This window comes from Bubalus bubalis, chromosome 20, assembly GCF_019923935.1.
Source record: "Bubalus bubalis isolate 160015118507 breed Murrah chromosome 20, NDDB_SH_1, whole genome shotgun sequence".
Classification (NCBI taxonomy): Eukaryota; Metazoa; Chordata; class Mammalia; order Artiodactyla; family Bovidae; genus Bubalus; species Bubalus bubalis.
Window position 1 is genome coordinate 51,520,436 of NC_059176.1, and position 18,655 is coordinate 51,539,090.

The window sequence follows — 18,655 nt, forward strand, 5'->3', positions numbered from 1 at the left end:
GAGAATTCCATGGATGGGGGAACTTGGTAGGCTGCAGTCCTTGTGTGTGTGTGTGTGTGTGTGTGTATGTATATATGACTGATTCACGTTGTTGTATGGCAGAAAAAAGCACAACATTGTAAAGCAATTATCCTCCAATTTAAAAAAGCAGAGATGGAGTGCAAAGGGCAGCAGGGGCCTGGGCCAGCCAATGCTGGGTCCTGGCACTTGGAACTCATGCCCAGGACAGATGAGCAACTCTGATCTCAGCCCAGTCTTCACTGAAGAGCATCACTGAAATCGTGGCCTTTTGCTGAGCTTGAGCCGCTGGGCTACAGCTGAACATTGGCCATGACTTCCTTGTTCTTTCCCCTTTTCTAGGTCATCGAGTGCATCACCCAAGGCCGTGTTTTGGAGCGGCCCCGAGTCTGCCCCAAAGAGGTGTATGATGTCATGCTGGGGTGTTGGCAGAGGGAACCACAGCAGCGGCTGAACATCAAGGAGATCTACAAGATCCTCCATGCTTTGGGGAAAGCCACCCCCATCTACCTGGACATCCTTGGCTAGCAGTGGCCGGTGGTCACAAATCCATATTCTGTTGCCTCTTCTCTCCTGGCCTCACCCCATCCCTCTTTTCCACCTCACAGACTATTTTCTTCCATCCTTGACTGAAGCAAACATCTTCATATAAACTCAAGTGCCTGCTACACATACAACACTGAAAAAGAAAGAGAAAAACCCTGTAAGGCAGTTTGGCATATATATATATATATATATTTATATATCTAACTATCTATCTATCTATATCTACAGAGAGATACCCTCTTCTCTAATGCACAGAGAAGCTGCTGATACAGAAACTGCAAGACTGTAATGACAACCCAGAAAATCTTATATATTATGAACGCAATTGGAAATTTGCGTAGGTGTAGGCTGTGGCCTGTATTTCTTCAGCTCTGTCTTTTGAGAGTGGAAGATCTTAAAGATGCAGAGAGACAATCTTTGTATTGGGATGGGAGGAGCTGGGGAGGAGTGCCAACCACTTCTGCATGGGTGTGATCACCTGCACAGGTGTGTTAGCCTCAAGCTCTACACAGGCGCATGGGCAGACCGTGTTAACAGGGTCAGAAAGGAAAGAATACCAGACCAGGGGCCACTGGAACACCTCACGCCTCCCCTGACCATCGTCTCCACCGCCTTCCTCCTCTCCACCACTTCCGGACAATTTTCTAACTTGTTCTTTCTGGAAAGTACAGTCCTCATGCTTTGGGGAGTCAACAGTGGCGCCTACAAGTAAACACTGAACAAACAACAGCAAAACACGAAACCATGGCCACAGTGGACTACATCCATCTGGGTGTAAACCACGCCTTCCTTTCTAAATCTGAAAGAGAGGTGTCATCTATCCTCTGAACTTCAAAAACTGGACTTGCTGGATTTAACGAGCCACAGAATTAAAAGCCGAAATCTGAACCCTGTCATGGCACTGCCTTCTGTCTTTCCATCAGGCAAAGACTCCTTGGCCTCGCCTCCCACATTCAGGCTGCTGGGGAGATAAGGGGGGCTTTGGACACCCCCATGTTGTCTGTAAATGTGGATGTAGCAGGGTTCCAACAGCAGGAGAGTTCTTGCCTCGCAGGTGTTTGAAGGTGTGCCCCCTCTGGGTCCTCCGTGTCTCATCCTGTCTCCTCTAGATTCTAGCTTCCACTTCTTGGGAGCCCTGTTAAGCCCCAGGTAAACCCCGCTGCTGGAAAAGGGGGCCAGGTCCAGCCAGAGGCACAGGCAGTGCTTGTTTCAGAGAGTCAGGTGATGGTGTGGGCAGGAGCCAGCAGGGGAGACTCTATTTGGCACCTGCACCTGGCCCCTTGGCATTCCCCTCACGTTTCCAGCCCCTGGAAGGATTGATGCATCTGCCTTTGAGCCGCTGTGAAAATGCAGGGGCTGAGGAATCGCTTTTGTGGGCTGGGGGCGGGGGAGGGGCCGAGGCTGCTTTGGGAGGCGTCCAATGGCCACCGCTGCGGGCTGGGCATCTTAATGAGGATGGAGCCCCGACCAGGGAGAGAGAACGAAGAAGCATCTGGGCTGGGGCCAGCTGCGTCTGCCCCGGCACCAGGGGGATCACTGCCTTCTCAGTGGCTGCTGTCAAGGACCATGATGGGGTGGGTCTCTGGGCCCCCTGACCCATGACCACAAGAGGCCCATGGAAACCGACAGCCTGGCCCCAGGGAGCCCTCCCGCGGGGGAGGAGAGGCTGTGCTTCTCCCAGGCCACCGGCCCTACCGAATGGACTGGCCTTTTGCCCAACTGGCATCTCCGGGTCCCCTGACCTGCCTCCCTCTCTGCCAGCTTAAGGGACAATCGGCAGCCTGGACGTTCTGGTCAGCTGCTGGACAGTCATCCTGTGTGGGGTTCGGGAGACTGAATTCTGTGTTTGTGGCTTTGCTTCTTTTTTTAAGACCCACAAATATTTTTATCCGGATAGAAAAGAGCAGCGCTCAGACGGTGGGGCACGGGTGCGCTGCGGCGAGGGGCGAGGCTGCTGAGTGGGCTGCGAGGGGTGGGGAGGGAGTCAGAGTTGGGTGTGGGCTTTCTCACTGTGCTGTGCTCCCCACCCCTGGGACTTTTGAGAAGAGCTCTTGGGATGGACCACCTCAAAGGAATCCTGTGCTGTCCTATGGCAGTTGACCCCTCGGGCCACTCAAGGGCTGCTGATGCTGGGTTGAACTCTGCGGTCTGGTTTGGTCCTAGCTAAATGAAAGACAGGTGTTCCAGGAGGGAACGGTCGGGAGGTCCTGGGAGGAGGTTTCTCTTAGCGAGAGATGAGTCCCCAAGTTTCCTATTGCTGCCTCTTCCCCAACCCCCCAACACACACACTGCGTGGCTTCCATCTTCCTGTCTGTGTGTTCTGGAACCTACATTCCTAGAACCTCAGAGTCTCTGGTGGTCTTGAAGATGGGGAGGTGAGAAGGGATCAGTGGGCCACTGGGAATTCAGAATGCAGCAAGGTTTCAATACAGGGTGCTGAGTCATCCTGGCCTGATGAAAGAAGGCAATTCCTTTGCCAGCACGGAGGCTGGTGTTGTCAGATTTCCCTCGTCCTAGTCCCGCGGGCCTCTGTGTTGGCCTGGGGGTCATGCCCTCGTCACATCCATTGTCGGCAGCTGCCTCCTGTGAGAGTCCGAGATGAAGGATACAGAGGGGGAGGGCTTGCTTTCTTGCTGCCCTTGCTGTGAGCTCTGTGTAGAGTCTGCACATTGACTTATTAACCTCGGTGGGTAGCAAACATCAAGAGTCTTTTTGGAAAGTGAAGGAGGCAGAGGATGGGGCTGCAGCAATGGAAAGGGTCCTCGGGGCTCTGGGGTGAGCCGAGTAGGTGTTTCCTTCTGTAGAGGGGCGGGACTGAGAAGGCGCCCCTGGGTCTCCATGTCTGTATCTGTGACAGGCAGGATGTGCTTGCTCAACTTGGGCCCCTTCTTTGTTCTGAGATTCTTAGAATCAGCCCTAAATCTCTGTGTCCTTTTTCCTCAGGGCCACTCTGGACTGCCAGGGGGAGCCCTCTGTAGACCCTGAATGGGTGGGGGCAGTTGCCTCAGAAGTCTCATCCTTCTGAACGTGGGTGGCTTCCGAAAAGACTCTCCTCTCTTCCTTGGCAGTCACAACGCTGCAGGGCTGAAGTGCCCGAGGTCACTTTAGTTCTCCTTCACCCTCCTAGCCTCCCTGCACACTCAAAAAGCCCTGGTAAAGGGTTATTTATTTGCTTATTTATTTTTAAAGAGCTGGAGGTGGTTAGATGGGTTTTGAAATGACACCCCATTAGCCAATATGGCCACCCACATCTAGATCAATCTCATGGCCCGCTACCAAACTCCATAGTTTAGAAGTCCATGCCAGAGTGACTGGGAAGGGGCATAGCATCATGCAAGCTCCTTTGTAGCTGTGGTGGATGCGTGAGGTCCCCCAGGCTGGTCTCCTTGCCACGCCCTCCTCACCTGGTCCCCCCCAGACTGAGTGTGAGTGAGTTGCTGTTAGATGCCCACCTGGGAATAGGGTGCCATGGCCAGGGTCCTTTCCAGTTCTTGACTTTGGCGGTGAACCCAATGCTGTCCTCTGATCTCTGAGTGGATCTTGAGGGTCACAAAGCCTCGTTTAGTTAACAGACAAAAATCTTGATATTTCCTCCACTCAGAAGATGGTGTGCAAATCATCCCTGGAAAGAGACCTTCTACAGGAGGCAAAGGTTCCTTGGTCCTTCTGGGTTCAGGTTGACCATGACTCTTTCTCCTCTGATGCTTACTTTGCGGACTACACTAGTGCAACTATTTTTGGTGCTAAATACTACAAAACCAACACCAACGGTAGAACAGCCAGCCAGCCCATTTTTAGAGCTGTATGAGACTCAACTCAGAAGCAAAAGCAGGTCAGTCTTGCCTGGAGAGCACAGGATACATGGGAAGGTAGATGATGACATGGAGTGGTGGGAAGACCTCTGAGATTTCTGGCTTTGCTCTAGTTTCTCAGGGGATGTTGGCCAAGTCAACTAGTCTTGCAGATTGTCCTGTTTCTCATCTGAGGCATTTAGAAAGTTGGAATGGTTATCCTTAAGGTCTCTTTCAGTTAAAAAATGTTGTGTTATGTTCACACTTTTTTTTTAGACTTGCTTGTTAGAAATAAGAAGGAAAATAAAAGATAGGTAAGGAGGAGAAGGAGGGAGCATTATCAGTGGTGGTTAAGATATTGATTACAGAAGCCAAATCAGACAGGCTCAGTGATGATTAGGTCTGGGGGTTGTTGGTGGAGGGAAGTCAAGCAGACAAGCCCAGGACCCAATTTTCATACCTTTAAGGAAGGCTGCCAACTGGCCCCTTGGTTGATCTTACCAACCTGTCCCCCTCAACTGGTCATGCTACTCCATTCAACACCAACATACCCAAAGTTGGCAGAAACTGTTCCAAGACTTGTAGACAGTGTGCCTGCTTACTCGTCATACAGGTTGCTGGCAGTCTGAGTCAAACAAAATTCAAGAGATCTTTACTTTCACCTGCTATTGTGAGGAGCTAGGGCGTTGAAAAGACATCAGTGTTTTAAGTGGCAGACTATTCAACAAAGTTCTGCTTCATTCAGGCATGATGAGTGACTTTCTTGCCATGTTTCCAAACAAAACAGCAGCAGTATTGTTTTCACTCAAGGTATGGTTGTTACTATGGATGGTCTTGAGGTCTGGGGTCTTCCTTATGCTTTGCTCAGCGTCTGGAGCAGAGAAATAGCTATAGATGTTTGTCGCATGAGCCCATGTGCTGCCAGTCTACAGAGCTGCCCTCAAAGGCCCCTGGACTAGCTATTGTCAGCTTTGGCTGGGAGCCAGCCTGCTACTGAGCCCATAGCAATTGCCTCAGAGCAAAAAATGATTCTGTAACCAATAAGGTTTTGGTTCCTGGAGCACCAGTATCTTCTTTGATATCAATCTTTTTTTTTTTTTTTTTTTTGCTACACTTAATAGGTTTCAAAGGAAGATTCCAAGTTTTTATATTATCATTAAGATATCAGTATAGGCTTTAGAACATGTTTTGGGATTGCCTAACATCACAGGGAATCATCTTAAGTCATCTAAAGGAGAGTGAGTGAATGATAGTCATTCAGTCATGTCTGGCTCTTTGTGACCCCATGGACTGTAGCCTGCCAGGCTACTCTGTCCATGGAATTCTCCAGGCAAGAATACTGAAATGGGTTACCATTTCCTTTTCTACTTATGGAGAGAATAGGCCTATATACCTTATATGCTTATATCCACATATTTCACTGGAAAGACTTCAGTGGAGGTCCCCTTGGAGTAAGAAAGTCGATTCCATCAAGCTTCATCAATTTGAGCCTTACATGTCTCAGGGATGAGAAATCCAGAGATGGACTGGCCTAAGAGATGTTCAGAAAGGTCCTGATGGGAAATCTGTTCTCTTGTAAAGTTCGATCGTTGGGGGCTCCCTGAATTAAATTCTGCTGGTGATGACATCCTGAGCATCTGAAAATCACTCTTCCCGGTTCACGGATCACATGAGAACTCACTGTTTCTACACATCCTGTCCTGTTTCTGGGCTGGTATTGAATTCACCAGCACTGCAGGTGAAACCAATCTGTGGGAGGGATGGGATGGAGAAAATGTGAGATGTTGATCGCTGATCGCTCTTTCTGAAAGGCACTGCTGACTGTGGTGGATGTGGTGAATATCTGTGAATCCCTGCATGGGGTATGAGAACTTTTGCTGTGAGAATAATCAATTTCACACAAAGAATCTGGTATCCTGGCTTCTGACATAGTCTCTGCCTCCCTGGTATGTTCCTCCGAATCAGAGTTCCCTGGACTGTCTAAACAAATTCTTTGCAAACAAGAGATCCTCCCACCCAAGTCTTGGTATGCCAACATAGACACTATTCTATTTCACAAGTATATCTAAGGAAATTGGGGGTGCTCTCTCAAAGTCCTTGAAATTCTTGGTCCAAATAAGAAAAATTCAGATTCCACTTCCTCTTTAAATTCCAAATTTAAAACAAGACCTGATCTGATATTTGCAGTAGAGAGCTGTATCTTAAGCCAGTGTGCCAGGCTGTCTCCCATCCTATAGAGGCAAGAGAGTGACTCTGTTCATTTTTCCCAATCACCAAGGTAAATGATATTTTATGTGCAGTGCATGGCCTAAGCTTGGAGCTTGCAAGAGATACTTATGCCCAACAAAGCTAGAAGTTTATAATAGAAGGTGTATCAACATAGTATAGATGAAGAAAGCTTGTTGGAGTCTCCTTCTGAGAAATGCCTGTCACTCAGATCTTGCTTTTCAGCTTTACATCTTGTGAGAGAAGTTGGTTTCTTCTCAGTTTAGGTGATGACAAATTTAGATTTCCTTCCTGAATGTCTGAAGGTAGATTGAACACCTGGATATCCACAGTCTACTCTAACACTTCTCTGGATGCAGCATCTCTAAAGCCCATGAGAAATATGAGTAGCTAAGTCTGGCAACTATTCCTTCATTTAAGAAGAGTTCGTGGGCATCATAAAAACAAATTTTGTAATATGTTAACAGGTAGCACATACTCAAGTGAATAGCTTCCTGACATCTTTTGTTTTCTCTTGGAGAAGTGTTTATGCTCCATCTTCATTCCACAGCTTCCTGACATTAGCTGATTCCTCTAAGCTCACTTCTGGAGTGAATAAATAAACCTGGTCCAAGTGATTTGATGCCTGCTTTCCACAGTAGAGAAGTAAATCTTAGTAAAGAAGAACGTCTTTCATTGTTGTCTTCTTCTTTTTTTTTTTGTTCTGCTCTTATCCTCCTGCTTCCATAGGACTGACAATCCAGTTTCTCAGACTCCATGAAGGTCTTAATATAAGGTGAATCCCAGGACCACAAACAGTTTGGACTTCAAACAGTGAGAAAATTGGCGCTGAATGATTCGGCACACAAAGCAGAAAACTCTCATTTCCTGCAGGCGGGATGGAATTGACTGTTATATTAAGACTTCTGAAGGAGCCCTGCCCTGGAGTAATTTCAGCACTGTCAGACAATGTTGACATCTAGATTAACCTCTGTGCAGTGAAGTTTACTGCAGAGCTCATTGAGATGCATGTGGTGGATCTCTGCAAATCCCATCTGGAACCATTGGTGGGCCACCCTCCACACCACGCCCCTCCACTCCCCACCCACTCCTCTCCCCACCTGTGGACTTTTTAACCTCCAGGAACCATGGCTGGGATCTGATCCCAGGAGATGGAATTTGGCCCCCTTCGCTCTCTCTTCTGTCCATGGTGCTGAACCAGGCTTTGTGCTCAGCTGGAGTGACAGTGGTTGTCATTGTATTGGTTTTCCCCTCAGGAGACTACACATCAAGGCATGAAAGCCACTCTGCTGATGACAAACAATTTTGTGGCATATCTTTATGCTGCACAAAGTGAAATGGTTTATAAGGAATTAGTGTGCCCCATATCTATAAGACTTGCTCTGAGCTCTCCAGTTCTCCAGCATTTCCAGGTTCAGACGTAACAGGTCCTGACTACAACTTGGTGGTCAGGTGGTGGTGATGGGTTCTGATGGACAAAGGTATTGCCCTATGTCTGGGTAGGTGTTTCCTATGGTTCTAACAAAAGAGGTAGTATAGCTCCTTTTTCTCCTGGATGGGACAAAGGATGTAGCTGTCCACTATGATCTAGTTTGCCCACTCTCTCCTGATGGGGTGGTGGGCTCCAGAGTGGCCCATACCCTTTCTAATTGACTATGTGAAGCCACACAAGGGTGCAGCAGCCAGAAGAAACCTCAAAGTGAAAACCACAACTTCTCTACAACCAGGGGCCCCTCATCACACCAAAAGTCTTGAGAAATGTCCTTTAGCGTAAATTCATTGACCACAAATTTCCCTGGTGTCTTACTGATTTGTTTCTCCCTGAAATTGTTTTTCCCATTTTGCCTTCTATCTTTAATATGAGTAGCGGGGGTCTTTTTGTATTCCCTTAGACATTCTTTAGGAGAAATGAAAGTTGCCAGTCAAGGACATTGTGTTTATTGACTGGGAAAATAGATTTCTGGGCCAAGTAATGTCACAGCCATAAAGAGGCAGGCCTGATGACTTTATTTAAAAGCAATTATCAGTGTTTTATTTTGTCTGGGTGCTCAAGCTCATATAGGGCAAACTACATTCATCTTTCTATTTTATTACTTGTTCACACGCACACACACACACACAAATACCTTTACACTCCTATTGGTCCTAAAATGTCCAACAAGCAGTGTGCCCCATTTGTCTTTCTCCCAACAATATCCATGCACATGTATGTTCAAATAAGTGTGCACCAAGCCTGAAGTTTCTTAACCTTATGATATCTCACCTTTTATTTTATTATCAACACAATCTTCGGCTTTCTGACTTTTTGCACTATGGATCATCTATGAAATTAAGGCCTTTTCAAGGAAGACTATGTCTTGAGTTCAGAACCTTCATATTCAATGGTTGGGTTCATTTTCTCAGAGAAACATAAAACCAAACTGAACCTTGATGCAGATTTTATTTAATTTTTCGGGATGGAAGAGAAGCACTGGGTTGGAGCCTGAATAGTACATATTGTATTAAGTATAAGTATAATGTAAGTTAGTTCAAGCAGATTACTGAACCTATTTTGGGACTGAACCCATGAGATATCAAACATTCAAATGGAATGGAAGCATGAAGGGGAAGTGGTAGACTTTCCTGGAAGATTTCAATGTTCCAGGGGACAAGGACAGAGCACTGGGCTAAAAGTCAGCTGGGTATAGTCTGTCTGGGTGACTGTTTCCAAGTTACTTCAATTCTCTGGGCTGATGTGTAAGTGTCCTTAGTCTACAGTGGGCAGCTGGTAGACCTCTTTTTGAATGGCAATGATAATATAAGTCAATCTCCAACTTGTCTGTTGCTCAGATCACTTTTTTTTAATTTAAATTTTATTTTATTTAACTTTACAATATTGTATTGGTTTTGCCATATATCAAAATGAATCTGCCACAGGTATACATGTGTTCCCCATCCTGAACCCTCCTCCCTCCTCCTTCCCCATACCATCCCTCTGGGTCATCCCAGTGCACCAGCCCCAAGCATCCAGTATCGTGCATCGAACCTGGACTGGCGACTCATTTTGTATATGATATTATACATATTTCAATGCCATTCTCCCAAATCATCCCCCCCACCTCCCACAGAGTCCAAAAGACTGTTCTGTACATCAGTGTCTCTTTTGCTGTCTCGTATACAGGGTTATTGTTACTATCTTTCTAAATTCTATATATATGCATTAGTATACTGTATTGGTGTTTTTCTTTCTGGCTTACTTCACTCTGTATAATAGGCTCCAGTTTCATCCACCTCATTCGAAGTGATTCAAATGTATTCTTTTTAATGGCTGAGTAATACTCCATTGTGTATATGTACCACAGCTTTCTTATCCATTCATCTGCTGATGGACATCTAGGTTGCCTCCATGTCCTGGCTATTATAAACAGTGCTGCGATGAACATTGGGGTACACGTGTCTCTTTCAATTCTGGTTCCCTCAGTGTGTATGCCCAGATCACTTTTGACTGAAGGATATCTTCTCCAGGTCTCCCCTAGAACAAGATTGCAAATGTCCCTGTCCTGAAGATTCAGCCTCACTTTAGTCTTGTGTTCAGTTCATCTCTTGCAGCTCTTCTTTGTATGTTTTTGAAAGTTCACACTTGTACCATCCACCACTACCCCCTATCACATCCATCTATCTCTGCCAAGTCAGAAAAAGCCCCACCGGCCCATTTCCCTCTTTCCAAGTTTGGGCATCAACCACACTTGTGATTTAGCCAAGGTTTCTGGAGAGGAAACCAGTGTGTTCTCAGCCATCAGTCTCTTCCCAGCTCATTTGACCAAATGATTACCTCCTCATTATCGCCTCATCAGTCCCTTTTGCACCAGAGATGTTGGGACAACAAACCCATGAATGCCCTGTTCTGTCTTTTTGAGGATTATTTGTTCCTTCTCTCTTGGTTTAGAGAGGTTTGCCTTGCCACAAACAGCTTTTCCTTCAAATTTCTTTGGTCATTTTTCTGGCTGTTAAATAGACTGATAAATGGTAAACCATGGTTTCCTTCTCTTTTTTTTCTGCTTAGGCGCCTATCAGCATGGAAGTACTATATCCCTACAGAATAAGAGTGTCACATGTCAGCAAGATGTTTATTTATTTAGTGGAAAGGCTATAATATGGAAACACAGATTTGCAGCAGCATCCAAATCTTGAAGGGGATAAAAGAGTCTTTTTCAATCAAATGAGATCTTTACTGTAATGGCACCAGAAAGGTTTATACCTTAAGAACTGAATTGAACCTGATAACATGTTCTCTTTTTAGGGAACAATGAGGTGGAAGAAATTACTCCAGGACCTGGGAGACTAGATCCTCCACTCCACAAATCATGCTGTATCAGTAGATATTTCAACTCTATCTCTCAAATGGCTCTGAGAACCAACAGTGACCTAAGATCAACTATCCACGTTAACTATTAAAAGCAAATACATCACATTTAAACACATTCCTATCTGCTTAATATAGTTTTTCCCCTGGTACTTCTGGGGATAGTTTAATATTGTTTCTTTTCTTGATCCCTGTTAATATTTTCAATAAGATTTCTAAATTCTTTTATGTTCATTTCTTTAGGAAAAACATGGAGTCAATTTAAGATTTTGTGTATGATAAAATGATTAAACAGACTGAAAGTAGTGTAGGGTAGGGGGGCAACCATAGGACTAGGGAGGAGGCAGATGATGTCAAAGCTCCTATTTTTGCTGCGTGATCTTGGAAAAATCATTAGCCCTTCTGTGCTTCTGGTTCTTCATCTATAAAAGAAAGCTGCTAACAGCCCCCTGTCTGCAGCAAATGAGATCATAGTTGTCCAAGCACCCTGTGGGCTTCACAGACACCTCAAGCAGTAGAGTCCACTCTGGGCAGTGAGTTTTGCCAAGAGCCTTCTTGGGTGTTGAGGCTGTGGGTTCCTTTGGAGATGTGCTGTTTTGAAGAGCATCTTTCTTAAATCCCTCCTGTGATTTGGTTTCTAGAGTTTTGTCATGGGTATTTTTCCTCTTGGAATCATCATCAAGCTTGGAAGGCCAGAGAATGCCTTTTCAAAAACACAAGAAGGAAAAGGATGCTTTACTCATTTGGCTTTGTCACTGAAAAAGCTCTGATGGTAGACCTTATTTTCAGGTCTGGAGTCCTGAATGTTTTATAGCAAAATGGCATCTCCTGCTGTGTTGAACTCTGTATTATTTGTTATTGCTTTTGTGAGGTTCTGTAGATTTCCATGTAATTTTTTTTTAAAGTATGACTCTAGTACGTTTCCTTGATAAATTGGGTAGTGAAGCCAGTCTTGAAGAACAGCACCCAAAGTGATAATGATCCTGAAACAGTATTGTGTTCATTCTGGGGCCAGCATTTTGTGTATAGGAAAATAACCTTAAGATGGAAAAAAAAAATTGCTGGAGTGAAAACCAAATGCCAGACCACCTTTCTAACAGCCTTGAGCACTCCCAAATAGGTGTGATTGGGATTCCCACTGAGAAACACATCTGATTGGAAATGAACCCCCTGACAATACATCCTGAAGCCAGATTACCAAGGTTACAACAGTGATGTCATTTACAGCCCCTTAAGAAAAAGGTCCCAGGTGTTTGTAACACCAACCACTCTTTGTAAGGGTGATTACTTGGTATGTTAAATTTTTCAAATGTAATTTCCTTTAGAGCTCCAAGCTATGATCAGGTGCAATGCAACTAACTAAATGCTGTGCATGCCTCTTCTTCTTTTTAAAGAATTTATCACTCCAGAGAGAAATCACAATAAGACTGAGGACCTGAAATCCTAAGAAATTCACAAATCTTTTGCTCAAGTTCAGACCATTTCAGCTTCCCACTTCTCTTTCTACCTGAGGGTCAATTTTTGCCTGTCTTAGATAGGAAAGCAACATCTTTGTTCTGAACCTCTGTCCCTGTGACTTTTTCCCTGCAGCTGTACAGCAGACAGAAAGCATTTCAGCTTACTTTGAAATGAGAGTCCAAATTGGGTTATGACTGGGATTTTAAATTATGATGTGAAATTGGAGAAGGCAAGCTGATTCAGGGTGATGTTCCATAATTCATTCTGCTAATCCCATGGAGTTGACCTTCTTCACAGCCTGCCTTGAACAAGCCATTTCCCTGTGTAACTTCCTAGTGACAATGTTTGATTACTTAAAGATTTCAGAGATATCATTTGAGAAATAACTCACTGGGTATGGAAAATTTGATTTAATATGTTAACAGGAACAACAAGAACCTATTTTAATGGTTTTTTTCTTTCCTCTCTCTGAGAATTTAGTCTTTCTTGAGGCCATTGGGCTGTTTCCTTTTCAAGGCTGGAAAAAATTGATTATAATTCATGTCTATAGCAAAGGCTCCCCCAAGCCCATTGCAGCTGGAGGCAACCCCAAATGACCCATGTTAATCTTTTGTTACCCAACAGAATCAAGGACCCTTCTTGGTTATATGTGTGGGCCATTGTGGGTGAGCTCAAGGGTATTGTCAAAATAAAATGAAAAGAAGGCAAGTTGGGACAAGAAAATTCTCAGTTTGAATTTGAGAGAAAGCAGCAGTCTTGCTCTCTCTGGCAAAGATTTGTGTACTGTGAAGGGAATAGTTATGTTCTTTCTCAACTAGGTTTTACTTTCTGAGTGTGTGTGTGTGTGTGTGTGTGTGTGTGTGTGTTGGGTGGCAGAGGAGCTGGGAACAGGAAATAGCTGTTTATGAGTTTAGACTTCCTCTTGAGCATAGTAAAAGCTCTGCTCAGTTTCTCAGAATGTGACAATAAAATCAGGGATGGAGAGGAATTCAGAGGCCTGTGTTTCAGTATATGACAAATTTTTACCCAAATGCTTCTTTCAGAAACATTTAGTCCTTTGCAAGCCACATATATCCTATGTCTAAAGTGAAAGACAGTGGAAAGTGAAAGTCACTCCATCGTGTCCAACTCTTTGTGACCGCATGGACTATATAGCCCATGGGATTCTCCAGGCCAGCATACTGGAGTGGGTAGGCTTTCCCTTCTCCAGGGGATCTTCCCAACCCAGGGATTGAACCCAGGTCTCCCACATTGCAGGCTGGTTCTTTACCAGCTGAGCCACCTAAAGGTATCAGGAAAAGGAATCAGTCAGTAGGCAGTTTCTGCAGACCCCAATGCTTCATCCAATTGATAGGTTCCTTTTCTAAGAGTTAAGGTACTTTGACTCACCTGAGGAAATATACCAACAGGGCCTGAATGGGGAGTGGTTTGGGGGTGAGCTACTGTATGGTATTGGGAGGTATTATGACAGTGTGTTAACTCTCTTCCACGGGAAAACTAGGGCTGCTTTCATTTGGAATGGTGTAAGAAAAGAGACTATTAAAACACGTTTTGAGGACTGTCCCCCCAAATCAGCCTCTGTTGTGAGAGTTTTCAGTTTCTTAGGCAGGATTTTTCTCTTCTCCCATCTGTCAATAATTGTGTGTGTGTGTGTGGGGGGGGGGGGGGGGGGGAGGCGGGTGGTTGGTATTTGTTTTCAGCACCAAGGACAGCAAACACCTCCCTCAATTGAACCAATGCCTGCTATTGTGATTTACCTGCCAGTCAAAGAAGGGTGAGATTTTTCTTTTAATTCCATCCTTTGGGACCTCAAGCTGGAAGACTTTATTCTTAAGATCAGGTGCTCACATCTTTTATTTATTTCCAAGCCTTTTCCTGTCACATTCTTAATCTGCTAACAAATAATAGGTGTTGGACTAACACACCCAAATCTCTTGGCTCAAAGGAGTGGAAAGAAAGACACTTAGGCATCAGTGGAGGACACATTTTGGCATGGTGACCCACTGCAGAAAATCTTCACAAGGCACCAATGACTTTCAAACTCCCAGATGGAGGATTGCTCACTGGTAATCACTTAGAAAAAAATTTCTGCCCATTTCTCCACAAAGTGCAAGTCTATGTTTTACTCCATATATACGTGGAGGCAATATGTCACAAGAGTTGAGCAGAAGCTATGAACTTTGGAGACAGAAAAGGGCCCAGTGATGCTGTTGTTAAGCATTTTGAACACCCAGTGGGGCATGGCTTTGAATGCCAGCAGCCACCTTTAAATCCTGAATGCTGTTCAGCAGCTAACTTTGCCTTAAACAATCATAGTAAAAATGCAAATGGCTCCTTAAGCCTTCTGTCAGGTTAGACTGGAAGGCTTACCCTGAGAAAATGCATAGCAGAAGCACATTTTGTCATCTTGCTTTATGGTGGGACAGTTGTCATATAGCACAGTCATACATAGCTGCCATCTTAGAGGCAGCATTGCATTCTCTTAACTAATTGTCAGCATTCTCCACAAATGTCAGAGTGGACACTCCATTGGGAAGACAAGAGAGTCACTGAGAATTTCACTTTAGATACTGTCTTCTATTTCACAGAGGTTAGATATATTCCACTTCAATTGCTTCTGAACCATCCTGTCCAAGTCTTTGACTTCTCCATTATACCCTCTCCTTCACTTTCTCCTCCTCTCTTCAGTGTTGCTTAGCATAATCCATAATATTTTTTGCTGCAAGACCACAAGGGGTCCTTTTTAAGGATAAATGAGGTGGTAGAACTAGACCAGAACCAGATCTCAAAGGAGCCAAGTCAATGGAGTTGATTTTGAACCTTTGAATGGGTCTGAGGGAAACCCATCTTCCCCTACATTCCTTGTCTTCTTGAGGGCATCCCATTCCAGTGCTTCCATGCAAAATAGGTCATGGAAAGAGTTTCTCTAGATTATTTATGTGAAGAGGGTGGGAGAGCTGGGTCAAAAATCCTTTGTTGGGGTCCTTTAGAATAGAGGAGCTTTATTTTACAATTGAAATAAAGGGACAATCCTGTTTAGAAAGAATATGCACATGAATGACCAACAGCTTCCACAGAGTTTAATAAGACCAATTCCTTGTTCTCAGAACAGAGAGGAAGGAGTTGTAGATTGACTGGTAGGAAATGATCTGAGACAGAGGTACAGAAGCAATGGAGATGATGGCCAGGGAAGACTCAGGAGAGAATGGGCCAGAGAATAAAATACTACAAAGATTCTCATTACCTTTTCTGCAAAATTCCTAAAGTTTCCAAGGGCACGTCTAGCCCTCTGCCTCCCTAGAGGCAAGCTCAGTGTTTCTACTGAGTTACTAAGGCATATGCCCTACAAACACCAAAGTCTTGTATTTTCCACTCCCAGCAACACTGGCTGTCCAGAGTGGGATTTGTCCCCCTTCCCTATATCAAAGGGACTTGTTTTCAGGAGAAGTGTCCTTTAAATATCCAGCGAAAACTGGAGGTAATTTTTTGCATGAATGGCTTTTTACAGCTAGGTCTAAAGCAGAACAAAACTTGTATTAAACTAAGTGCTACTTTACATATCTTATTTCAAGAGAAATGAAGGATTTATTGCTGTGTAAATGATGTACACTGATTTGTTTCCTAATGGACATTACATGTCCCTTTATCTTTAGGCTGATGTTGGGCAGCAAACTTTCAATATCTGGAAAATCAGCTGGTACCTACTTCAGTGCACTCGTTGGAAATTACGTTCTCAGAGAGGAATTTTGCAAATGAAGTTTAGGTGCTCATGTAACTGATTTCCACCCCCTCCCTAAGCTTTCTGTACTAAATATATGTAAAGTGATTATATCTTGTCTCATCCCATGTGTTTGTGTGTGTTTCCCAATGTATGTGTAAATATATTAGCCATCTGAAGGGTTCCTCAGAATGTGGCACCAGCTAAGCAAAGGTGTCTATGGCATGTGGATATATGATCCATGTACACACTTGTTCTGAGGCCAAGCTAATCTTACAGAGCATAGGAAAATATGGTGTGGCTTGGGAAAAGTTTAACGAGGGATACAGGATTGCCAAGCCACCGCTCATTGGTGGAGACCTTGGCAACAGCCGAGTTGAGGTGTGCTCAACTGGATTTGACATCATTTATTTTCATCTCAATTGATTGTTCCTCAAGTCTGTTGTATGACTTAGAAATATTCCTCCATGATTCTTGTTTCTTTTTTCTCCCCAGACCACTGGAAATTGCCCGTCATTCTTGCTTCCCATTATTCAGATACTGAAGTTGTTGACTTAAAAATGGGTGCCTACGGTTTTAGTAAAACTGGGTTTTCCTAATAAGTAGTGCCATTTCCTTGAGGTACTATTTCTCCCATTCTTTTCCTTTCTAACAAATACATCCCTTAGCTAAACTAAGCTTATTTGCATCCTGGCAAGTCTTAGCGAGTCAGTTTGGTTAAAGCAATGATTGTTACTTGTGTTTGGAGAAGAGGCTCATGATCTGAGTAAAATTCTTATGTAAAGGTGTGTTTTATGTAAAAAAAGAAAAAGAAAAAACAACCCCCCAACCCCCAAAAAACCCATATTCTAATCTGGTAAGATGGCTCCAGGGTAAGGGAGATGTGTTCTCAGTTAATATTAAAAGATGCATTGAAAAAGCAAGTGCCCTCCATTTCTCTCTTCCCCAGCCCACCCTTCCTTCCTCCCCAACCTCAAAATAAAACAGAAAATTATTTTTTTAAATTGTATTAATAATTTATGTTTAATACAAAAGGATGATTCAATGGTATCACCAAAGGTCATTTCTCCCATTGTGCATGTTCATCACTCTCGGCCCCGAATCCATCACCCCATTCTTCACCCTCATGCTTCCATCCCAAGGCAAACGCGTCTTCATTGGAATCTATCTGTGTTGGAGTTCAATGTGGGGGCAGAGATGTAACACCATGACTCTGATGAAACCAACCATTCTTCACCTTCAAATGGTTAATTACTACAAGAAGGCAAACTCTTTTCTTGGATTTTGCTTAAAAACATTTTATACATATATATGTATATATGTGTGTGTATGTATGGACATATATATGTATATGCACATGTACATGTATATATGTATATATCCATCTCCAATATAAATATATCATATGTGAGAGTTGTAAATACTCCTTGGTCATACATCTGTCTTCCTCATGGTATCATATCTTCAGTGTTATGTTAACAACTCCATTTACTGATTGATGAAATCGTGTGTAGATCTGTATTCTCCTGACATAGTTTATGTAGGGTCTCTTCTCAAATAAAGTATAAAACATTATCAATGCCCTTGTTTTATTTGAATTTATTATTTAGTAGGGAAGTGTGTTGAACTTAAAGATAGGTTGAAGTTTGGGAAAGTCCGATTGTGTGCAAAGACTGTGGGATTCAGGACCATCTTGAGAGCTGGGACCCTGATTTGCTGAAGGTGAGATGGCTTGCAGATGCTTCAGGTGATCCTTAAACTGGATATTGAGATGGGTTGAGATGAATGTTTCAAGAAGAACATATACATATTTATAATTTGAGTCAGGGCCCAAGGAAAGGATTGACTATCTCCAGGTCTAGGTCATGGTGTCCCGTCATTCCACAGACATTAGCTTCCTAGTTACAATAATTTCAGTTTCTAACATGAGAAAATATATTCCTTGGATTTTGTTTTTTACACCAAAGATTTTAGGATTCTTTGGCATAATTAAATTAAAACTCCTTCCCTCTATTTCCACCTTTTCCCCTCTTCCCACCCTCTCTCTATTTGCTTTTCAATTTCCCTTCCTTTCTCTATACTTTTCTTTACAGCATATATTATGTGTTTCCTTTAATGAGGAAGACTTATTTCCATTTATTTATTTCAAAAGCATTGCTGGATTATGGGGGAGAGACAGGGAGGTTGTGATGTCATTCATGAGAGCTCACCAGAGGTACAGAAGGCAGAATTCCCCCTACTTCCATCACTATTGACATTTTGGACCAGAGATTTCTTGGTTGTGGGGGTTGTCATCTGCATTGTCTATTGTTTATCAGCATTTTCATTAGAGCAGTAGTGCTGCTCTCTGACCCCTCCCCCCCCCCCCCAGGTGTGTCTACCAGAAATGTCTCCAAACATAGTCAAATATCCTGTAGGGAAGTGGGGGGAGAAAAATTGCCCTGGTTGAGAACCACTGGTATGAGGGTTTGGCTGTTACCCTGAAGTATCATACAGTATTAAAAGAGGAGTTTCATCCAGGAAAATCAAGAGCCCCAGGTCATACCCTTTCTAGAC

General features: G+C 43.8%; 1 protein-coding gene across 2 annotated transcripts in view; it reads left to right on the forward strand.

Moving 5' to 3' along the window:
• Positions 1–5,980, forward strand: part of NTRK3 (neurotrophic receptor tyrosine kinase 3) — a 433,575-nt gene extending 427,595 nt beyond the window's left edge. For both annotated transcript variants that reach the window (XM_044933422.2, XM_006070045.4), the window contains one exon: positions 361–5,980. In XM_044933422.2, coding sequence (XP_044789357.1) covers positions 361–546 — 186 coding nt within the window. In that variant the 3' untranslated portion in view covers positions 547–5,980. The remainder of the gene's footprint in view (positions 1–360) is intronic.
• The last annotated feature ends 12,675 nt before the right edge of the window (positions 5,981–18,655 follow it).